Source organism: Mauremys reevesii, linkage group 10 (assembly GCF_016161935.1).
Source record: "Mauremys reevesii isolate NIE-2019 linkage group 10, ASM1616193v1, whole genome shotgun sequence".
Taxonomy (NCBI): Eukaryota; Metazoa; Chordata; order Testudines; family Geoemydidae; genus Mauremys; species Mauremys reevesii.
The window spans coordinates 38,730,342-38,754,322 of NC_052632.1; the positions used below are offsets into that span (position 1 = coordinate 38,730,342).

The 23,981-nt window shown below is 53.5% G+C and overlaps 1 protein-coding gene across 12 annotated transcripts in view; it reads left to right on the forward strand.

Moving 5' to 3' along the window:
* Positions 1-23,981, forward strand: part of LOC120374024 (protein lava lamp) — a 41,864-nt gene that overhangs the window by 12,148 nt on the left and 5,735 nt on the right. For 10 of the 12 annotated variants that reach the window (XM_039493214.1, XM_039493220.1, XM_039493215.1 and 7 more), the window contains 17 exons: positions 389-493; positions 789-977; positions 3,452-3,690; positions 4,318-4,546; positions 5,463-5,542; positions 6,887-6,983; positions 7,750-7,820; positions 8,524-8,587; positions 8,796-8,939; positions 10,310-10,389; positions 10,773-10,935; positions 11,818-11,859; positions 13,358-13,489; positions 14,401-14,474; positions 16,844-16,928; positions 19,863-20,028; positions 20,631-20,707. In XM_039493214.1, coding sequence (XP_039349148.1) covers positions 389-493; positions 789-977; positions 3,452-3,690; positions 4,318-4,546; positions 5,463-5,542; positions 6,887-6,983; positions 7,750-7,820; positions 8,524-8,587; positions 8,796-8,939; positions 10,310-10,389; positions 10,773-10,935; positions 11,818-11,859; positions 13,358-13,489; positions 14,401-14,474; positions 16,844-16,928; positions 19,863-20,028; positions 20,631-20,707 — 2,037 coding nt within the window. The remainder of the gene's footprint in view (positions 1-388; positions 494-788; positions 978-3,451; positions 3,691-4,317; positions 4,547-5,462; positions 5,543-6,886; positions 6,984-7,749; positions 7,821-8,523; positions 8,588-8,795; positions 8,940-10,309; positions 10,390-10,772; positions 10,936-11,817; positions 11,860-13,357; positions 13,490-14,400; positions 14,475-16,843; positions 16,929-19,862; positions 20,029-20,630; positions 20,708-23,981) is intronic. The other 2 variants (XM_039493216.1, XM_039493219.1) reach the window with 2 other exon arrangements.

The window sequence follows — 23,981 nt, forward strand, 5'->3', positions numbered from 1 at the left end:
GAGGAGATCATCCATCCGTGCCACTAAAACAGTTTCAGTTCTTTGTCCTGGCCTGAATCCGGATTGTGCTGTATCTAGAACATTAGCTTCAGTTAGATGTGCTCGTAGCTGGCCTTTAGCTAGCTTCTCTGTGAGCTTCCTCAGGAATGGGGGGTTTGATGCTTGGGCGATAGTTGGCTAGAACTGAAGTATCCAATTGGCTGGACTGTTGAGAGTTAGGAGGACAAAAGATTCCTTCCTGAATGAGGGCTTGGCTATTTGGCTCAGGCTATTTGCCCCAGTTGTTTGTGGCTTTCTCTCACATGCCAGGAAGGGTTCACAGATCAGTTACAGTCTCTATAAATATGATTTGTTTTTTCTCATCCTGATGTGTAATGTTCCTGGGCAGGAGAAGGAGCTGCTGTCTTCCAAGGTGGCCAGGCTGGAGGAGAGAGTATCTGAGCTCACCATGAAGCTGAATTCTGCCCTGTCCAACAGGGAGAGGTTCCTAAAGGTACTGAGTGGACACAGGCAAATGAGAGAGAGAGAGAGGACGGGGGGTGGTGGGGAAGAGAGGCAATGACACAAGAGGAGGAATGGAGTGGGAGAAAGGAGAGGAGGAAAGTTGAGATACCCTGGTGACGAGTTCAGCCTGGGTGGACAGAGAAGAGAGAGAGGAGGAATGGTGAGCGGTCCCTCTGTCTGTATAGGCAGTGACTTTCACCAGTTTCATCTGTGCTGGGGAATCCAGATCAGCCCCGGGTGCAGATGGGCCGTTGGGAAAGGTGACTGTGCTACTTGGCTTTCAGGAGAAAGTGGAGCTGCACCAGCAGGTGCAGGATCTCACCCTGCAGTTGGAACATGCACAGTGGAGCCGAGAGGGATTCAACGGCCAAGTGTCAGACCTTCACCTGGAGCTGGTGAATGCCAAGGCCCAGGCCAACCGCCAGGACCAGGAGAAGGTCCTGATGAAGGAGGAATTGGTGACTCTCAGACAGGTGACTCCTGGAGTGACTCTCTGTGCTGGACTGGGGTGGGGAGGAGGGAGGAAGTAGACTCTGCGGGCATCACCCACCGACCCCGCTCTGTGAGCACTGCCTCCAAACCCCACCCTTCTCGGTGAAATGAGGGCCCTGGGGCCCCAGCCCCTTAAGAGCCAGTAATAAGCTGATTTACTAAAGTGGGTTTCCAAGATGCTCCCTCCATTCTCATATTCCCAACCACTTGCCCTACCCCACCACCCAGCCTAGTCTCAGGTACAGTGTTGGCTTGTGTGTGTGCCCACCACCACCCTCTGCTGGGGGACTGTAGATCTTCTTCTCTCCAACAGTCCCCTCTACTAGCTGAACTAGCAGGGAGGTGCTTGGAGCCAGATGCCTTCAGCTCCTGTCTCCTTGTCTCCTCATGATATTCTTGTCATCTATCCACTGCAGCTTGGAGCCCAGGCTAGACTTTCCAGGAACTGGAGTGAAGCCCAGAGACTCTATTTTGAGCTGATGGAAAAGACCAAGAATTTGTAGGGCTTTCAAGCGATTAAAAAAATTAATCACGATTAATGGTGCAACTGAAAAAATTCATCGTGATCAATGGTGCAATTAAAAAATTCATTGCAATTAATCACACTGTTAAACAATAACAGAATACCATTTATTTAAATATTTTTGGATGTTTTCTACATTTTCAACTATATTGATTTCAGTTACAACACAGAATACAAAGTGTACACTTTTTATTATTATTTTTGATTCCAGATATTTGCACAGTAAATGTGATAAACAAAAGAAATGGTATTTTCATTTCACCTCATACAAGTACTGTAATGCAATCTCTTTGTCTTGAAAGTGCAATTTACAAATGTAGAATTATGTACAAAAAAAAATGCATTCAGAAATAAAACATGTAAAACTTTAGAGCCTACAAGTCCACTCAGTCCTATTTCTTGTTCAGCTTGTCACTCAGACAAGCAAGTTTGGTTACAATTTGCAGGAGATAATGCTGCCCACTTCTTGTTTACAGTGTCACCTGAAAGTGAGAACAGGAGTTCGCATGGCACTGGTGTAGCCGGCTTCACAAGATAATTACATGCCAGATGCACCAAAGATTCATATGTCCCTTCATCTTGAACCACCATTCCAGAGGACATGCGTCCATGCTTATGACAGGTTCTGCTCTATAACGATCCAAAGCAGTGTGGACTGACGCATGTTCACTTTCATCATCATGAGTCAGATGCCACCAGCAGAAGATTGATTTTCTTTTTTGGTGGTTCGGGTTCTGTAGTTTCTGCATCAGAGTGTTGCTCTTATAAAACTTCTGAAAGCATGCTCCACACCTCATCCCTCTCAGATTTTGGAAGGCACTTCAGAGTCTTAAATCTTGGGTCAAGTGCTGTAGCTATCTTTAGAAATCTCACATTGTCAAATCTGCAGTGAAAGTGTTCTTAAAACGAACAACATGTGCTGGGTCATCATCTGAGACTGCTATAATGCAAAATACATGGCAAAATGTGGGTAAAACAGAGCAGGAGACATACTGTTCTCCCCCAAGGAGTTCAGTCAAACCTTAATTAACGCATTATCTTTTTAACGGTGTCATCAGCCTGGAAGCATGTCCTCTGGAATGGTGGTCGAAGCATGAAAGGGCATATGAATGTTTAGCACGGGGTCGGCAACCTTTGGCACGCGGCTCGCCAGAGTAAGCACCTTGGCTAGCCAGGCTGGTTTGTTTACTTGCTGCATCTGCAGGTTCGGCCGATTGTGGCTCCCACTGGCGGCAGTTCGCCGCTCCAGGCCAGTGGGGGCGGCGGGAAGTGGCCACCGCTTCCCGCCACCCCCATTGGCCTGGGACATTGCTTGTTTTTGAGTGCAGTTCTGTAACAAAAAAAATCTACATTTGTAAGTTGCACTTTCACAATAAAAAGATGATTGCATTAAGGTACTTGTATTAGGTGAATTGAAAAACACTTTTTCTTCTGTTTATCATTTTTATAGTGAAAATATTTGTAATAAAAATAATAATATAAAGTGAGCACTGTACACTTTGTATTCTGTGTTGTAATCAAAATCAATATATTTGAAAATGTAGAAAAAATCCCAAAATATTTAATACATTTCAATTGGTATTCTATTAACAGTGCAATTAAAACTGCAATGAATCGTGATTAATTTTTTTAATCGCTATTAATTTTTTTGAGTTAATTGCATGAGTTAACTGCGATTAATCGACAGCCCTAAGAATTTGTAACCTGAACAGAGCCTTCTCATGGGTGGGACATGCCTGACCTCCTCATGTCTCTGAGCTGAGCTGCTCAGTCTACTTCTGTAGGTCATTTGGTGTCAGCTGGATCTCATGGACCAAGACCCTTGCCATCTCATCATACACAGCTTCTAGATTTCATTTGCTGTCCTGTGCATGGACATCACTGCAGTGAATTAGGCCAAGTCTCAGCTATGCACATGGGTTCCCACTGCAGGTAAATGAGCAGCTCTCCTCTGAACTGGGTCAGAGCCACCAGAGACTGGAGACCTCCCTGGGTCAGCTCCACCACCTGGAGGCTGAGAAGAAGATCCTGACCAATAGGATCCAGGCCCTGGAGACTGAGCGCATGCAGCTGCTGGGTGAACAGGAGGCACTGAAGTCACAAATGCAGAAGGATCCTGGAGACCAGGGGACTGATGTGGCAGCTCTTCAAACGACCTGCGAAGGGCTCAGGTACCTGAATATTGGGAGCGGGAAAGGTAGGAGACAGGGATAGAGAGGCACAAGGGAAGAGAATGCATCCCCTAGCTGAGATCTTCATGCTGCTTCTCTGCTCCTGTGTCAGGAGTGGAAGCATTAAGGGTCAGAGGTCAGGATGGGAAGTCCTTCAGTCCAGCAGCTCATCCTGGCTGTTAAATAATCTGTAATCTGATGAACTGGCTTCTCTTTGCTGCAGTCCAGCCCAAAGCCGCTGGGTGCTTTCTAGTGCCTTTCATGCAGCCTGTATCCCACAGGCTGCCCAAAGCGAAATGATTCCAGGTGGCAGCACATGGTACAGATGGCAGAAAGGACGCTGGATGGGGAGTTCCATTGGCCCCTTGGGTCACTGGGGAGGGGACAGTGGAGAGGTGAGGGAGGTTTCCCACTGGGATTTGGTGATGGAGGTGGGGAGAGGGAGGGAGGGAGGCTGTTCCAGGCAGCTGCAGAGGGGAAGGCTCTCTCACCAGCTGCGCTGAGCTGATATGGAGGGCCAAGGAGATTGCAGAGGTGGGACAGGGGAGCAGGTCTGTGTGGAAGACTGGGTAGGAGAAGCCCATGCAGCATCACTGGGTGCATTGCAGCACTCATGCTGTCTTGCAGGGCATCACAGTCCCTGTTGCAGGCGGAGAAGGAAGCCCTGCAGGCTCGCTGCATGGAGCTGGAGGCTGCCCTGCGGCACAAGCAGGAGGAGTTGTGTGGCCAGCTCGCAGAGCAGCAGCAGGTCTCCCAGCACTGGAAGGACAGATGGAACCAGGCAGCCGTGGCCCTAAAAACCAAAGAGGAGGAACTGGAGCAAGCACACATGGCGCGTCAGAGCTTGTCTGCCAAGGTGGGACATGGCCAGCGAGCCCCACGCCAGTTGCAGTTTCTCTGCCCCACCTGGCAGGCTTGGGATTGCACCATCTTTCCACCCCTGCCCCAGCTCTGCACTCAGCCACTCAAGTCTCCTTTCTCATTCTCTCCTCCACTCCCCAGCCAGTGGATCACTGAGCTGAGGAGCTAGGAGCTGCAAGCTCCTTGGTGCTAATCCCATGTCTCCCACCAAGTCAGCATGTGACTTTGGGCAAGTTACCTCCCTGCCATCTGCCTCAGTTTCCCCATCTGTACAACCGGGAGAAGGACACCTCCCTCATAGAGGTGGTGGGAGGGTTATATATAGATCCACACACTCTTTGCATCAGTTTAACTACTATGATTTTAATTTGATCTAGCTAAACCAGTGCAAGTTTTCTATCTAGACAAGACTTTTGAAGTGAGAGGCTCAGAACCCCATGGTCAATGCCCCCACCCAGCCCACCACCAAAATCCACTGATTATATGTCAGCTTTTTACTGAGCTTCATCTTGATGTGCCCTGGAATGTAGGTTGCAAGATGGCCAGCTCCTGGGTCCCAAGGCGAGGAGCCCTTTGACATACCTAGAACCGGCTAGAAAAGGAACACAAAAATCACAACTTTCTTTGTCCGGTTTCTGAAATTTCTGAATTTTTCCAACCAGCTCTAGAAATACCTGGGATTGACAGGAAGGTGGGGGATGGGGTGGTTCCTTTGTCTGTCTTCTGAAGGCTTGTTATGTGCTAACATTGTGTCTGTGGCAGTGGATTTCAAGGCTTGCTCCTGCACTGGGGATTCCTGGCATGTCCCTGGGCTGTCCTGTACCCATTCCTCCTGCGGCGTCCCCAGGCACTGGCAGGGGATCCTAGCACTGCTTAGTCAGGCCTAACTGTCCTTCCCATGTGCCTTGCAGCACACTGAGCTCCTGGAGGACTGCGAGCTTCTCCAGGTGGATGTGGAAGAGCTGGCCGAGCTGAGAGGCGCCATGTGCAGGTAGTGGGTGAATGGTCTCGTTCCCCAGCTGTTTTTTCCATAGGTCCTTTTGTCTTGCTGCTCTGATCCCTGCATTTATCCCCTTTCCTCTCCAGCTAGGGCCACCCTGTGGTGTGGTTTCCTCTCTCTTATCAGAAGGTTGTTTTTCCATTGTCCCCTCTAGTGTTTTTCAGACACACCATCCTGGGTGCCTTGGCATGGAGGAGTCACCTTAAAAATGAACTGGAGCCTTCCCTCCCCACTTGCCTGCAGGCTGCGGCTTCCTCTGGGCTCCAGGGACATAAAGAGAGAGGCAGGCAGAACTCCTTAGGAAACCCTTTTTCTCTGGATCCATTGCAGAGGAATCCTGGACTCCTTTGGGCAAATGCAGGTGCAGTGTAAGCAGGCACAGCTCGCTGGCGTAAATGGAGTTGTGCCCGCTTACCTGACACTGCGGCTGCATTTGGCCAGTGGAGTTCTCTCCCTGACGTGGCACCAGCACAGACTTGGCACTTGATTCTGCTCCCATGGACTTCAATACTGGGGTAGCCATAGCCGCGTGAACCTCTCCCTGCCTAGGCTCTAGTACAGACTGTGCCGCTCCCGGGTGAACGGCAGAGTCTCCTGCCCACAGGACACGGCCTAGCAAAGGCTTCACCCTGCGTCCCTGGTTCTGCATTAGCAGAGTCACAGCTGCATCAGCCCAGGGACACACCGCTGGTGCCAGGAAGTCTCCAGTAAGGCTGCACGCTGTGTCCCCACGTACACACCCAGGGTCCAGTTTCAGACTTGGGTGCCCAGGTCTGGGACTGGGAGTTCAGATTGGCACCGAGGTGCTGAAAATGGACATGAGTGTATGTGCCAGCCTGAGGTCCCAGATACCCAAACTTGGGAGGAAAGAGGGGGAGGATGGAAAGGTAGTGCAAAGCTCGCTGGGTCCCAGCCCAGCTGCCCCACTCTACACAGGGCTGCCTGTGCTTCTGTCGTCTTCCATTCATTAGAGGGCAGTGGGGTCCCTACCCCCAGGGGGCTCATCCACCACTGCCTGGCACTGCAGTGTGGGTGTACTGCACCATTCTGATCGGGCAGTGTTTGACCCTTTGTTTGCCCCCACTTTGCACAGGTGTGAATGACTCCCCAAGGCTCAGGACAATGGAGATTTGGGCCCCTGCAAGCCACTGAATCCAGCTGAGTCCGGGCTCCGAGAGGAGAGCCATGGTACTCTTGGTGGCACTTTCCAAAGCCCCTAAGTGACTTAGGAGTGCACATTCCGGGCAAAGTCAATGAGATTTGTGCTCCTGAGTCCCATCAGGCATTTTGAAAATCTCACCCCAGTGTAAATTTACAACCCCTTTTATCCCCTAGCCTGAAGGAACAAAACAGAGACTTAATGAGACAGCTGAGGGAGCAGCAACAGGCCACCGAGCTGCTGCAGCTACAGCAAGAGCTGGCTACAAACACAGTAAGCAACAGAGAGATGTATGTGCCCTTTCCCTCCTCCGGGGAGAACTCTTAGATGCGTTGGTTCGAAGGCCAGAAGGGATCATTCTGATCAACCAGTCTGACCCCCCTCACCTAATAGCCAGTTGTTCTGCTCCTCTCTCTCCCTCTCATCTCCCCAGTCCTGAACACAGTGTCCAATGGTACATCTGGGTGCCCACGGTGCTGCAGAGACACCAGCCAACCCCTGCCTCCCTTTTATTTTCATCTCCCTGATGTACGCTGCATACAGTGTCATATCTCACCGCTTGATCCGGGGACATAAGTCACAGCCGTTAATCAGAGCAGGCTGGAATGAGGAGCAGAGTTCTGGCTGAAGCCCTGGCACTTCCCGTTTCATACTCCCTCTTTAACATCTGACCCAGTCATAGCAAAACAGGTCGATGGCTGTTTAAGGCAGCTCCACAAGCCAGGGTTCAGCCTCAGCACCACTGTAGGGGATGAAAGAGGTCTTTGGTTAAATACAGGCTGCTGTTCTGGCCAGTTCCAAGCCTGGGGGCAGATGGGTTCTGGGGAGGTGAATGATTGGTTGATAACAAAGATGGAACCAAGCAAAGGACATTATGGACTCACTGTGATAGATCCTAGCTCTCCATGTGCCACCCACCCCCCAAACACACAAAAGGAAGGCAGTTGATTTGGGGTAGGTGGGGAAGGTGCCAGATCGGAAATAAGGGAAGCCAACACCTCAGGTTACTCGAAAAACATCTTATATTTGTTCCTTCCAGTCTGTACCAGGATCAGGCTCAGAGAGGACTTCAGAACAAGAGGCCCTTTACAAAGAGATCCAGGAAACCCAGTGAGTTCTTGCCTCTCCTGTCATGCTACAGAACTACTAGATTGATTGGCTGGGAAGTCACTGGCAGGTGACGAGAGGGAGATTTCTTGCTTGGAAGATAGTAGGGAACAGCTGTTCTTGTTAATTGAATGGTTCATCCATCATCCTGTTGGAGGCAGTTACAAGCCAGAACTTCCCTGTTGTATAAAACCATAGGAAGACTCTAACAGTGAGAGATCTTGGGTCCCTCAATGCTACCCACCAGGCCAGAAGTGTAGGGTGATGGGCTGTCTAGTCAATGCAGGCATCTGCCTCTTCTCCAGGCTCCTGGAGACCTAATTAATTCCTGCTGATCATAGAGTTGCTGACTTTGGATCCTGGTGCTCACAGAGTTGACCAGACTTTCTTTTTAGGCTCCTGGGCCATGGTTTAGGACAGCCTCTTATTAATTGGCACACAAGTAGCAATCTACCCCCAGCTCTAACGTGTGAAATGCTGGCTCTTCTGAACCACTGAATTCAGCCGCAAAATTCCATTGGGTTGCCATAGCCCCAGTCTTTTTGGTTTGGCAAAGATCCTGTTTAAGACACTGGAGATTTATTGGTTTACTTCTTGGCTTCGTTCGTCCCTTTCTCAGATTGGCTTCCAGGGAGCCAAGCCCCATTGTGGAAATCTCTGGTTTCTCTGGAATATAACTGGGTTCCCTGCATTTGTTTCTTGTTAGTGACAGGATAAAGAGGCTGGAGAATGAAAAAGCTGAGATGAAGTCCGAAATCAGGAAGCTGAAGGTAGGAATGGCTTTCCTTGGCTCTGATCCCCCATCTGTTCTTTTCCAGCCTTGAGATCTGCCGGGTGTGTTGTAACAATTGCCCGTTAGCCAGGGGCCAGCCATGCTGCTGTGATCCGCGTGCACTGGTGTCCCACCAAGCATGGCTTTCAGGGAGGGTGGGCATCGGGAAGGTTCATACACATCATGCTTTCTTCCCTCTCTGGCAGCTGGACGGCGCTTCCATCCTGCGGATTGAACTGGACGCCTGTAAGCAGGAGCTGGAGCTGGAAAAGAGCCGCAGTCAAGCTCTGAATGGCAAAGTCCAGCTGCTGCAGTCCCGGCGCTGGGACAGTGCTACTCCACCACATGAGGTCAGCACCATTCTAGGTTTCCCCGGAGTAGAGCTGGGTGTTGTACCCACAGCTGTGTCATGATCCCTATTGAGCTATTTTCTATTGCTTGGTGCTGGAACCTCCGTAATTCTCAAGTGACAGCACAGTGACTCCATAGCGATTTCATTGTACGTTTAAATACCCTGCATTTTAATTGTGCTCCTCAGCCCTTATAGCATCCAGCCCACATGGGGCTGATCCAGCTGTGTCTCTGAACTGGCCTGGAACCTTAGTACCCCATGACCACTGTTGCTTTTCCACCTGTTCTGTTCAGTGTTTGTACTGGAGCAGCGCAGAGTGTGTGCATATCTGTGCTTTGAATTTTGGCCTGCACTCTCTGCTTAGCTACCAGTCAGGTGACGGTAACAGGATTCAAACTCAGCCCTTACTGCTCTGACTACAGAAGCCTCTGTCTGTTGAGCTAAAGAGATAACACTGTTCATTCAGCAGGTAGAAAGGACTGTTACAGACATGCCAACTCATCCTTCCCTGGTAGAGGGCAATGGTACATATGCTAGTATATCAGACCCTGTCTGACTTAGGCCCCAATCCTGCAATAGACTCCATAGTCACAGATCTTCCTGCCCCTGCCTACTGCACAAGCCTGTGGTAGCAGATCCTGATTCTCATAGACTCATAGACTTTAAGGTCAGAAGGGATCATTATGATCATCTAGTCTGACCTCCTGCACAATGCAGGCCATAGAATCTCACCCACCCAATCCTGTAACAAACCCCTAACCTATGTCTGAGTTACTGAAGTCCTCAAATTGTGGTTTGAAGACCTCAAGCTGCAGAGAATCCTCCAGCAAGGGACCCATGCCCCATGCTGCAGAGGAAGGCGAGATCAGGGCTTTAACCACTTCCTGGAAGTGATCATCTGGCCTAGAAATGCCATGGAAATTGGGCCCTGCAGTGTCCCTGTCCAGTCTGGCTCTAGCTGTGAGCTGCAGATACCCTAAGAACGCATCTGAAGAATTAACAGATACTTAACAATAGTAGCCAAGAAGCCAGGGCTTGTGGCTAAAGCACAACCCCAACAGTCAGGATACCTGGGTTCTGTTCCTGTCTCATTCACTGACTTGCTCTGTGACCGTGGGCAAGTCGTGGCACTTCTTTGTGCCTCAGTTTCCTTTCTGGTAAACTGAGGTTAATGATACTGACCAACCCCACTGGGGAACAGTGAGGCTTTGAGGTCACTGGCTGGGAGGTGATGTTGATGTGTTTCCGCTGCAGTGGGAGTCCAGATTCAGCCACCTCTTTGTAGAGGACAAGGTGTGAGCTGTGTGCCAGGGAGCAACAGGTCTGAGCTGCTGTTGCTTAGGTGACATCTCTGTGTGTATTTTCCAGCAGATCAAGTTCCCAGCAGCCTCCAATACCACAGCAACATCTGGCTTAGAGATGGATGGTCCTGTGTCCTCTCCAGGAAGGTGAGCACCACAGCATGGTTTGTGAGTCCATCAGTCCCATCCTGCATGCTGCCCTGACATACCTATACTCACTATGCTACATATCCAGCAGCACGTCTGACTGTCTTACCCACCCCATTCTCCAGGCAGCATGTTACCCATGGCCAGCCTTGCGGGATGGGCAGCCTGAAAAGGGGAATGGGAAAAGGGAGACCTGGAAGGAAAGTGAACATGGATCAGACTTTTATCTGTGTGTGGGCTCTTAAAGTGATGATCGCAGCCCCTGGGGGAGTTGGAGGACATCCTAGACAATGCTGTAGAGCAGAATGAAGGTCCTTCCAGGGACTCTGCTGAAATGAGGACCGTGTCCACTGATGGTGAACGGTGTCTGCTTTGTATCTCAGTTCTCAGATTTCCAGTCCTCAAGGAGAGTCATTGGCCATGGAGAGCCCCCAGGGCTTGATGGTCTCAGGGGGCCTGTCTGAGGTGGAGAGCCTGAAGCAGAAGCTCCAGAGGGAGACTGCATCCCGGCAGGAAAAGGAGGCGCTGATCTGGACTCTGAGAGAGGTGCGGGCTGGATGTGTACTTTACAGCTTTTGTGTGTAGACACATAGGAGGTGATGGAGGGGGAGGGTAGGAATCCCAGAATGCTGCAGAGGACAGGATGGGTATCATGGAGTGTGATACCTTCTCTTTGGTCCCTTCCTGCTGATGAGTGCCTCCTAGGGAAGAGTCTCTGGGCCAGATTCTACTGTTACACCAGGGTGAATCCACAGACAGTGGAGTTGCTCTGGGCTCATATTGGCTAATGGAGAGCACAGTCTGTTCCCATGCGGCTAAGGAACTTCTCCTAACTATGGGGTTTAGGGGGTTCTGCAGAGCCCAGTGACAGGAAACTAGGAGTGAGACACTGGGCGGATGATAGTTACACAATGGAAATACAGAGATCCCCACTGTGGGGATGTGCCAGAAGCTGTCCAGTCTCAGGGCATGGTGGGGATGAATATGTGCATCCCTGTGGGGGATGCCAAGAGATGAGGACATGTGAAAACGAACCACGCAACTTCCAGGAGAAGAAAGTCCCCGCAGGCAGACCTGGGAACAGCATGAGGAGGGTGCAGAGGAAGAGAATGGGCAGGGTTCGCTTGTCTACACTAGGGGGCAGGGTTCGAACTAAGATACGCAACTAAGATACTATTTGCGTAGCTGAAGTCGAAGTATCTTAGTTTGACTTACCTGGCCGTCCTCACGGTGGCGAGTCAACTGCCGCGGCGCCCCCGTCGACTGCGCTTACTCCTCCTGCCGAGGTGGAGTACGGGCGTCGATTAGCGGATCGATTTATTGCATCCAGATGATACGCAATAAATCGATCCCTGATACATCGAACACTACCCACCAATGCGGCGGGTAGTATAGACGTACCCTCAATCTCCTTTCTTTTACTGCTAGGAATTAGAAGAACTGAAACTTAAGCAGCCAGGAGACATCAAGGTGAGAGGATCTACCCTGACGTCTTAACACTTAGAGTGACTTGGTACAAGGTACAACTGCAGCCGTGCCAGTGGCGTTCAGTAACTCATCTTGGCAGGGGTGGCCTGCAGGCTCTCAGAGCAGCCAGTTCTAGGGGCCTGATGCCCCAGCTGAACGAAGCACTTACGCATGTGCTTGATTTAAAGCCAGTGGAGTTGCGTAGATTTACACCAGCTGAGGATCTGGCCCTGGAGCATTTTGTCCTTGGTCTGTTGTTTTCCTTAGTCTGAAATAAACAAGCACTTGTTTTGCTCTGTGAGTCTGGCAGAAATGTGGTGCTCAGCTTGAGGCTCTTATCTGCTCCTCAATACTGTGGTCTCTGAGCACCTTGTCATCTTCAATATATTGCTCTTCCCAGCCCCGTGTGGTAGGGCAGTGCTGTTACCCCGTCGTACAGCTGGGGCGCAGAGAGGCTGAGTGATGTGCCCAGGGTCACACCAGAAGGTCTATGCTAGAATAAGGAATTGATCCCAGCTCTTTCAAGTCCTAACCACTGGCTGACCCTTCCTCTCCAATGGGGAAGAATGACAGGGTCCTGGGGAATGGAAGGTGTTGAAATAAATGGAAAATATTATTAGATGAATATAGTCGCTGCTAACCCAAGAACATGATGAGACTGGCCATAATAATCACACCCAGTGTAGAGCCTCCCTCTGTTTCCCAACAAGCCAGGAAACATGCAGAAGGCTTGAGAGGGGCTTGATCCTGGAACAAGCTGCGCCCACGTCTCTCTGTCAGGAATACGCTGCATTTCAAGGGTCTGAGTGTTATTCCGTGTGGCACACAGCTTCCTTCCCACAAGAGTCCAGCGTTTAGGCCACCATTTGGTTGAGCATTTTGGACTCTGACCTTCCAAGAGGCAGCATGCAGGCCCAGGAGATCTCAGTGTAGGAGCAAGGCCAGTACATTTGGGCGGGTCTCGGACTCAGCCCTGGGAACTTTTGGGAGAGTTCTAAGAGGGTCAAAGGTTTTGCTTGGACATGAATTCCATGGCTGGTCCATGCCTGGCACTGTGTCAGGACCCATGGACAGTTTGTGGGTGAGATACCCATCCTCACCTTCCACTGGCATCACTTCTCCTGGGTGTTGGCATGTAATGAGTATTGTTGAGAACTAAGGTGACCCATTGACAATACTCCATAGGCTCACGCTGGCTTTTGTGGACATCTGTAGCTAACACCTGAAGTTGGTTGCGTCCCACAGCCGGGGCTGGTGTAGGATCTGGTGTGCGGCAATATCTGCTGCGTGACCGTGGCTAGAACAGCCTGTTGAGATCAGAGAATGCGTCTGGTTTTATATTACATCCATTTCTAAAGTACCCATCGCTGTCATATCTGGAAGCTCTTTCATAAATGTGCTTGGAAATGGAATACCCCCGAATGGCATCTGACTCTCTGCTCCTCTTGCACAGCTTATTGGCAGAGGGATCCAATGCCAATTTTTCTCTCTCATGCTTCAGGCCTCCCTGGAGGAAGTAGACACAGAGTTAGTGCTGGTCCGGGAAGAGCTGCAGAAGGTTTGGGACATGCTGAAAACACGTGATACTGCACTGGAAGAACAACACCTGGAGTTAGAATCAGCAAGGAACCAGGTACCAAACTTGTCTGAACGTCCTGCAGACATGCTGGGTTATTATACTATTATTTGTATTAGGGTCCTCAGCTGAGATCAAGGCCCTGTTGTGCTAGGCACTGTACAAACACAGAGGATATGTCTACACTGCAATCAGGAGGTGTGATTGCAGCGTGCCTGAGCTAGCTTGGATGGAGCCACTCACTAAAAATAGCAGTGTAGCCTTGGCAGTGGTGGCACAGGCTGCCTTAGTCCTTAACTGATCAGGACTGTACACAGGCTGCAATTACATCTCCCAATTGCAGTGTAGACACAGCCAGAGTGAGAGACTTCCCCTGATCTAAAAAGCATCCAATCAAAATAGACAAGCCAGACAAAGGATGGGATGGGAAGGGAAGTGACTTGCACATGGTCACTCCATTGACCAACCTGGTCTCCCGAGTCCCAGGCCAATTTCTGTCCATGGAACCAGGCTGCCTGTCCCCTCAGACGGACTCATCTCAAAGTAGTGTGTGTTTCTGTGCCTGTACGTGTCCGTTGGTTGGATCAGCTCCCTTAGTGGTTCCCCAGAGTTCACTGCACATGCCTGGCAGGTGGCTGGATTAGTCCCTGGCTGTTTGTGGAGATCTACCTCAACCCCAGTCTGAGCTGCCCTACCCCCTTCTCTTGGATGTTAGCAAATTAGATTCACCACCAAAGAGCCCTACTCTGGTGTCAGGCAGGGGTGACTCCATGAGATAAGAATACAGCCCAGAACCAGCCATTGTAGTGCCTGTGAATAAGGAACACAGAGCTTGTCTGGGCTAGCTCCTCATCTGGGGTAACTCAAATAGTCCTTGCGTAAGTAGCTAGCAGACAGCAGGTGCGGCTGATGATGAAGTAGGTGACTTCACTGAGTAATGCTAACCTGCATCCTCTGTCTGTTGCCAGTACACTGAATGCAGCTCAGAGAAGCTGAGACTGGAACAACTCGTCGCCTCTCTGGAGCACCAGCTGGCGGAGAGGTACGGAGCTAGCAGGGATTCAGTCCTAGGGCAGTACTGAGCTGTGGGTGCTCCATATGCTGCCCCCGCTAAGGAAACCCGAGGGGAGGCTGCGCTGTCTCCACTGCATGGCACAACTCCCCTGCCGTGTAACTTTAAAAGGTATGGGCCAGAATCATCCCTGGTGTGACTCCAATGGAGCTGCACCGGGAATGAGCCTGGCCCTGTCTGTGAATGGAACAGCCATGGCAGGCTCCCACCGAGACCTGCAATGTGATGAGGTGGTGGAGTGCAAACCCAGTAGACCTGTCCCCTCTAACATGGCGCCAGGTAGACCAAAGCTCTGCTCCACTAGCCTTTGGGACATCCCATGGGGACACGCCGCCCCCATGTGGAAAGTGGAGATGCACGTGGGAAAGAAACGGTGTATTGCTTCTCAGGTGGGCATTTCCGTGCCTCTGCCTGGCTGCTGCAGTCACCTCATTTATAGCAGTGGCAGCAGAGGGGGCCCAATGCCAGGGACGGTGACGTACAAAGAGATCCGGGTCCAGCATTCCGGAAGAGGGAGGCAGTTTGGGTCGAGAGTTTTGGTTCAGACCCATCTCCAGCAAACTCTTGTCTCTGTTGCGTCGAACCCCGCTCTGGCCACCAGAGAGAGGGATTGCACTAGTTAATAAAGGGAAACGTTTCTGTTGGGCACGTGTCAGAAACTATCTAGATGCCGCAATGTGTGGCAGCTAGCATTGCCTGCCCCACAGTCAGCCCTGGGAATGCCAAGCACCAGGCATGTGAGAGGCACTCCTGGCTCTAGAGGCAAGTTCTCTTTAGACCCACAAGCCAAAAGCTGGAGCTGGGTCATATCCCTAAGACGTTCACCAGCTGGGGTCAGCACAGCCGGATCCCGAGTCACCTCTAGTACAGTGATAACGTAGGTAGCTGCAGCTGAGTCATCTATCGGGGCCCAGGCGCCCATCCTGTGCCAGGAGGGTGGTTTGTTAAAAACCTGGTTATAAAGCAAGCCCTTCCACCGTGGCGTGAAGGCTGCCACAGGCGGGTTCTGGTAGGCTCCCCACATGGAAGCCCTGTGCTGGGAGAGCAACTGAGAACCAGTGCGCACCTGCAGAGCTTAACTGCTGCGCTAGGGTGGAGCTGGGCCCCAGGTCTTCCAGAGCAGAAGAGATGGGAACTGGTGGGAGCCCTTGGAACTAGATTGATAGGGCCCCTTTCAGCCAGAAGAGCCAGGCTGAGGGCTGGATGGTGGCCCCATGTTAGGAGTGGGATGGGCCAGGGAGAGGGGGAGGTAGGGTGACCAGATGTCCCAATTTTATAGGGACAGTACTGATTTGTGGAGCTTTTTCTTACATAGGCACCTATTACCCCCCACCCCCGACCCAATTTTTCACACTTGCTATCCGGTCACCCTAGGGGGAGGAGCAAACTAGGCCCTGCCCCTTTGGGAGAGGATAGCACTAGCCATGGCACTAGATCCTTGCACTGGCCTGGGTCATGCCGTGCAGTGGGGAAAGCTGTGGGAGAGGGGCAGGGATGGGCTTTCCCTGCAAGATGCCCCTCACAAAGTGTCATCCTGACTTTTCCATCAGGCTCCTCTCTCCACCCTTAGTGTGGGGAGGCTCCCTAGGGATCTGCTAAAGGCCCCTGTGTCTCTCTACTGGCTTCAGGATACTTCAGCTTTCTCTGCTCCTGGGAGAGCTGAACTGCCAGCACTTCCCTCTTCTGGAAACCCCCTCTAGCCTGGGGGGCCCCAGGCTGGACTAACTCTCCTGCATAATCCCTGTAAGTTTCTAAGGGGAGCATTAGCTCCACCCCTGTCTACCCACCCCTCTCCACATGCCCTGCCTGGGTTGAGGGACGGGCAGGGATGCTGCTGCAGGAGTGGCTGATGTTCTCCCGTTGCTCACAGGACCTGTGCACGGGGAGTCCTTCTGTGCACTGATCTCTGGGCACAATCTGACCCCCCCGAGCACAGAGTCTCGTGGTGTGCAGCCCCCCATGCAGCCTCTTCCTCCCTTGCTACCTACACCGTAGTCTGGCCCTGCATGTGCATGGGCTCATGTTACCCACCTCTGTTTAACAGGGAGCAGGTTGGTTACCAGTGGGAGGAGCCCCCCCTTAAAGGATCTCAAGCTCCCTGCTTGGGGCTCCGCTCAATGCTCTGGAGCCATGAAGCCATATGGGACCATGTGGAGCTGTGACAAGAGCAGCATGAGTTACATGCGACTGGAGCCTCTCGAGACAGGACAGACCCCCCAGGTCCATGGTCACAGACTTTGCAGCATAAAAGATGGTGCAACAGTGCAGGGGGGTGGAGGGGGGGTGGAGGCTCTTCCAGACAACAGCAGTTTCACTAAAGGAGGGACTTGTGTCCACAGAGAACAGGCCTTGAGGCACCTTCAACAAGCAAGTGAGATGGAAAAAACCAAGCTGGAGATTCAAGCCTCTTCATTAGAGCTGAAGGTAACGCGTGAGAAAGCTGTGTGTCCGTGTGTCTCCTCCATGCCAGGGCACTCCAAGGAAAGGCTCATATGATTTTGTGTGGGGGTGTCACTAAATTCGCACTGTGATCGTAACACAGCTAGGGCCAAATCTTCCTTTCCAGCTCCATCTTACCCCATTCGCACAACAGCCTCACACTATGGCCAGGACTTTCCAGAGGACTCTGGCAGGTTGGATTTTTGGGTGCCTGGGCCTGACAAGTGGGGCCAGATTTCCAAAAGAATCCAGCAGCCAGTATGCAGCCAAGAACACATGGCCCTGATTCTGAACAGCGCACTGGGGAAATCTGTTCAGAACCTCAATCCTCTGGAACATTGTGGCCATTGCGTGAAGCTCTTGGGATGATGATAGAGGATGGGGCTGGAGAGAACTTCTTGTGCTGGAGACTAGCCTTTGTGCAGCAGCACAGGTGTGTCCTAGGCCTATTTCTCCTCTAGTCTGCCCCATCTCCATGACAGCCCTGGGCAAGTTAATCCAAATTGTCTAGCTGCCCTAACACTCCCCAGCTGCTACTACTTGTTACATGGAGGGGGGAGGATACTGGGGCAGGTTGCGGATGGGGGAGGATACCCGGGCAGGCTGAGGAGTGGTTGGGGGGGTAGCAGGGCAGGATGGGGAGGGGAGAAGGATACCCGAGCAGGCGGGGGAGTGGTTGGGGGGAAGGATACCAGGACCGGCTGCGGATTGGTGGTGACGGAATAATACCCGGGCAGGCAGGGGAGAGGTTGGCGGGGAAGGGGAAGGATACCCAGGCAGGCTGGGGAGTGGTTGGGGGGGATACCCGGGCAGGCTGGGGAGCAGTTGCGGGGGGAGGATACCCAGGCAGGCTGGGGAGCGGTTGCGGGGAAGGATACCCGGGCAGGCTGGGGAGCGGTTGCGGGGAAGGATACCCGGGCAGACTGGGGAGTGGTTGGCGGGGTAGGGGAAGGATCCCCGGGCAGGCTGAGGAGTGGTTGGGGGGAAGGATACCCGGGCAGGCTGGGGAGTGGTTGGGGGTAGCAGGGCAGGCTGGGGAGGGGGAAGGATACCCGAGCAGGCTGGGGAGTGGTGGGGGAGGCTACCCTGGCGGGCTGGGGTGTGGTTGGGGCAGGGAAGATACCCGGGTAAGCTAGGGTGTGGTTGGCGGGAAGGATACCAGCACTGGCTGGGGAGTGGTGGTGGGGGAAGGATACCTGGGCAGGCTGGGGAGTGGTTTGCGGGGAAGAATACCCGGGCAGGCTGGGGAGCAGTTGGGGGGGGGGAGGATACCCAGGCAGGCTGGGAAGCGGTTGGGGGGAAGGATACCAGGACAGGCTGGGGAGTGATGGGGGGAAGGATACCCGGGCAGGCTGGGGAGCGGTTGGGGGGACGGGGGGAAGGATACCTGGGCAGGCTGGGGAGCGGTTGGGGGGGGGAGGATACCCGGGCAGGCTGGGGAGCAGCTGGGGGGAAGGATACCCGGGCAGGCTGGGGAGCGGTTGCGGGGAAGGGGGGAAGGATACCCGGGCAGGCTGGGGAGCGGCTGGGGAGAAGGATACCAGGTCGGGCTGGGGAGTGGTTGGGGGGAAGGATACCCGGGCAGACTGGGGAGTGGTTGGTGGGGTAGGGGGGAAGGATACCCGGGCAGGCTGAGGAGTGGTTGGGGGGAAGGATACCCGGGCAGGCTGGGGAGTGGTTGGGGGTAGCAGGGCAGGCTAGGGAGGGGGAAGGATACCCGAGCAGGCTGGGGAGTGGTGGGGGAGGATACCCAGGCGGGCTGGGGAGTGGTTGGGGCAGGGAGGATACCCGGGTAGGCTAGGGAGTGGTTGGAGGGAAGGATACGAGGTCGGGCTGGGGAGTGGTGGTGGGGGAAGGATACCTGGGCAGGCTGGGGAGTGGTTTGCGGGGAAGTGGGGAAGGATACCCGGGCAGGCTGGGGAGCAGTTGGGTGGGGGAGGATACCCAGGCAGGCTGGGAAGCGGTTCGGGGGGGAGGAACCCCGGGCAGGCTGGGGAGCGGTTGGGGGGAAGGATACCAGGACAGGCTGGGGAGCGGTTCGGGGGGGATACCCGGGCAGGCTGGGAAGCGGTTGGGGGGAAGGATACCAGGACAGGCTGGGGAGCGGTTGGGGGGAAGGGGGGAAGGATACCTGGGCAGGCTGGGGAGCGGTTCGGGGGGGATACCCAGGCAGGCTGGGGAGCGGTTGTGGGGGAGGATACCCGGGCAGGCTGGGGAGCGGTTGTGGGGGAGGATACCCGGGCAGGCTGGGGAGCGGTTGGGGGGGAGGATACCCGGGCAGGCTGGGGAGCGGTTAGTAGTGTGAGAGAGCTAATTAGCACTGACGGTGGGTATGAATCCGTGGAAATGCTCTCTGCACTCGCCATCCCTTCCCAACATCTAGTAGGCTGGAGTGAATCACTGCCGATGAAGAGCGAGGATGATGTGGGATGTTATCGCAGGGGGGCTGGATGGCTCAGAAGACTGAGGCTGAGCTGTGGAGCCACCAGTTCAAATCCAGCCCCTCTCCTTGGGCTCTTAAAGCTGGTGGTGGGTTGGCAGCCCCCATGAAAGGAGATTGTGGTTTTGGCCTGGTTCCTAGGGGATGGAGGTGTCTGCATTTAAAACCCCACCCCCACTGCCAGCACAGAGGACAAGGATCAAATGGGCCACAGAGACTGAACTCCCCACTCCTCCTTGTGGGGCTCCCACTAGGTCACGACAGAGGCACATTTGCAGGGTGGTGGAGGAAAGCTGGTGTGGCTGCTGCCTGTGCGGTACCTATGGGCAGAGGGCATCGCTCTCCTGTTCCAATAGGCTACACTAGCCCTTATGCCAGAAGCTCTGTCCCACTGAGTCTGTAGCTGTCTCAGTGACTGGCCCATGCACAGGTCACACTTTTAAATGCTCCTGTCTGACTCCCCTTTGCATCCTGACTAGCTGGCAGAAGTGGAGGTCCTGAAAGACGACGCCCACCGACGCAACCAGGCATCAGGCCCCCCAGAGGTACAGAACTGGGGCCCCAGGCAGGGCCGTGCCAGCCACTCCCAGGGGAAGTGCTCCCGGTGCGATGCTTTTCTGGCCCAGCTGAACAAGATGATTCAAAGTAAGGGCTCCTCCCTGTAAGTGAAAGCTGCTCTGACTCCCGTGGGGTTAGGAGGCTCAGTTCCTCAGCGTTTGCAGAGGGCTTGGCGATCCCTGATGGCAGGTGCTGGAGAATCACTAACCGTACTCTGAGTTCCTTCTTACACAAGTGTGGTGACAGTCACCTGCCGGTCCATTCTTTCTCCCTTCCCTACATGGTCACCCCGAGTCTAATGTCCTCTGCTGGTTTGACTTGCTCAGCTGCTCTCTGCAGGGGCAGTGGTGGTGCCTTGGTCGCTCCTGGTCTCTCCCTTTGGCACAACAGTTCAGTTTCCAGAGGACTCAAATACTTTGACTGAAGTCTTGGGCTTAATCTAGGGGGAGCTGGGTGAAGTTCTCTGGCCTGGCACATGCAGGAGGTCAGACCAGATGATCTGATAGCTCCTCCTGGCTGTTAATTCTATTGGCACCCTGGACCTGAGCATGATGCTTAGCAGCAAGGCTCTTTTTTTGGGGGTGGACAAGGCATTTGCTGCCTGGGGAGTGCTGGACTCAATGTTTGCAGCTGCTGCTATAACATTTTCCTCACCCCTGTCTCTCCTTCACTGCTTGCTTTGGCTCCAGGCTGTACAGAGAAAGGGGCTGTGCTGCAGGAGGACCAGGCCTTGACCTACCTGTGTGAGCTGCAGGGGCTCCTCAAGGTGAGTGACAGCAGAGGCCCTCTGTGGGACAGCACAGCTCATGCAGGGGCTTTCACATCCCCCGAAGGAACCCCAGTCCATTTCTGGGTCTGTTTCTGTCCCGGTTCTGCCGCCAAAGGGCTCGCCCAGGGAATGCAGCGTTGCTGGACGATGTCGCAGGGATGTGGAGCGCTGCTCTGTGTCCCGTCCCAGTTGTGACCCTCAAATCTGCACCGTCTCTCTCACTGTAACAAGGTTGGGGGGTCAGGGGAATGTTCAACAACCCCAGTGCCCATCGGTGGCACCCTCTGGGCAGGGAGACCTCGGACATAGCCTTGCCTATGACTTTGTGTCCAGGCACCCAGATGCTCCTTTAGTATTTTTAGTATGGTCGTGAGGTCCCATTGTGCTAGGCACTGTACAGAGACTAGAAAACAGTCCTTGCCCTGAAGAGCTCACAAGCTAATTGCTCACTTCACTTTGCTTCTTCACTTCTTTTCCTGTTTACACAGGGGTGGAGGGCCCACAGTTCTCCTTCAGGTCCATGGCACTGGGGCGTTCCAGCCCTTTTCTTTCCACCATATCGTGAGTCTCTCACGCCCTTTCTTGCCATCCTCCTCCTCCCAGGCTTTCTTTGCTGTTCCCATTCCTATCACACGTCCAGCCCACCACAACCTCGCACCCTCCAGCCTATCTATCACTCACAGGCCCAAGTTCATCTTCCCCCTAATTCCTTCCATGTGCACACTGTCTACCCACCGCCTGCCTGCCATTCTCCTCAGTATATTATTTTCTACTGCCTGTATCTGCTTTTCTCCCATCTCCATAAGCCCCACTGTTTCCAAACTAGAGATCAGGCAGGGACAGACACACGCAGCAGCGTACACGTCTCATTTCAATTTGTGCCTTAATTGCTGATCCCACAGTACTGCTGCCACCCATGCACACTGCACAGCCCTCTCCCCAGTGGCACTAATGTGAGCGGGGGAATGGTCCCACTGTTGTGGGGAACTTTCCTGGCTTATACACTACCCCAGTGAAATGGGCTAGCGAAAGGATCTGAGTCCTTGCTCCCACTCCCTTTACCCAGAGGCCTGCCTGACCTCGGGGGCTCCCCTTCCACTCTCCTGTCTGGCAGAGTCCTTGTAACCCCAACAAGGGTGGGCCCAGGATTCCTGGGGGGCTCAACCCCCCACCTTGTCATGGTCACTTAGGGCAGGGGCTAGGGTGTCCCCACTCTGGGGTGCTTGCTCTGCACTGGACACTTCCCTAACCCACTGATCAGTGCCTAGAGTTCAAAGCAAATACAATGTATTAAAGAGCATTCAATTAAAAAAACAAGGAAAGAATGGGAAAGGTTAAAGGAAAACCCATCACCTGGCTCTGTGGCACAGGGACACCACAACCAGTCCTGGCTGGAATGTCAGGGCAGTTCACAGCTCGTTCCTCACACATCCCAGGCCCCTGCCCAGGCCCTGGCTGTGCTCCAGGGATGCTGCGGGTCGGACAGTTGCTCTGGCAGTGGCCACATGCCTTCAGGCTCTAGGTGGCAGGACCCTTCCCCCAGTGTCACCCGCCACCCCCCATCGGGGTTACCAACCCCCTCCCCACAGTCTGGCCTGCAGGGCCTCTTGGGTGGGGGTGTCTCCCTGCACTGGGCCCTCTGCCCAGGGTCCCCCCTGCTCTCCTCAGCTGCTCACTGCACCCAGCTCCAGCTCCAGCCCCACTCTGCCTCGGCACTGCTGCTGCTCTGCCCCAAAAACCTGGGCTGCTCCTCTGGCCCCTCAGGCTCCTGCTCTCTCCTTAGCTCAGCCCCTCTGGCCAGGCAGCTCCAGCTCACACAGAGGACGGGACCCCCTGGCCTCCTGACTCCCTCATTGGCCTACCTGCTTGTCAATCAGGCTGACCTGGAGCATTGGCCTCTCCCCATTGCCCCTGGGGACTGTCAGTCTCAGGGTCTTGATTTCTCATCAGACCTTCCCCTTTCTAAAAAGCCCCACTAAGTTCCAGTGAGGGTCCAGCAGTCCCCTTACACTCACAGAACACAGGTACACAAATTCTTTCTTCCGATTCAGCTTCTCTCCTAAAACATCAACCAACAGCTCTTCTTCCACCGTTCCTGCTTGCATAACTCCAGTTCCCTTTGTGTTTCCCCATGGGCTTCAAACACAGATGCCCACTCTGCTACCGTATTTACCAAGCTAAAAGACAAAGCAGACAAAGAGAAATAGACCCATTGTTGCCCTGTCTTCCATGAGGGGCTAGAGATCTATCTCCCCTCTGACTGGCACAAATGCTGCAAATTAGCCTCCACACCCCCCATGAGTTGGTCTTAACCAAACCAATATTTTACTGGCTTTGGTCCAGAAACAGAGAGAAAAGCAGAGAATGAAGCAGAGAGACTGGGTAGTGGTTAGAGCACCAGCCTGGGCTTGGGCGAGACAGGTACAGTTCTGCCCTCTGCCTCAGTCTCCCTGTGGGACCGTGGGCAAGTCACTTAGGGCCAGATTTCCAGAAGTATCTAGGTACCCAATGCAGCTAGGTGCCCAGTGGGATTTTGAAAAGCCTATTGGCATGGTTAGGTGCCTAAATACCTTTGAAAACCAGCCCTTAATTTCTCTAGTACAGCTCTCCAAAGGGAGTTAGGCACCTAAATACCTTTGAGGATCTGGCCCTTTGAGCCTCTGCTACCCATCTGTATAATGGGGTTGGTAGCTCTGTGCTGCCCCCCAGGAGTGTGTGAGGATAATACACTCAGCTCCTGTGGTGCGGGGAGCCAGGGCAGTGCCTAAGGGCAAGTCTATACTTACATGCCGGGTTGGCAGGTAGCATTCGACTTCTCGGAGTTCGAACTATCGCATAGACGCGATAGTTCGAACTCCGAACACACGCCCGTTGACTCCGGAACTCCACCACCGCGAACGGCGGTGGCGGAGTCGACGGGGGAGCCACGGACTTCGATCCCGCGGCGTCAGGATGGGTAAGTCAGTCGAACTAAGGTAGTTCGACTTCAGCTACGCTATTTCGAAGTCGCGTACCTTAGTTCGACCCCACAGTGTAGACCAGGCCTAAGAGAGCCAGATACAACAGCAAGACATACAGACACCATGGACTGCATCACTCGACTGGCCCTAAACGTGGTAACAAAGCACCGCAGGGCGCATCCCCTTATCAGAATGTCGCTCAGTCAGGTTGCTGCTGGCCGCCTAGTAAAGCGGCACCCTCTTTGGGACACCCACTACCCAGCCTCTGCCCGGGTCTGTCTTGCCTACTGCTTAGCCCATGAGGCATCCAG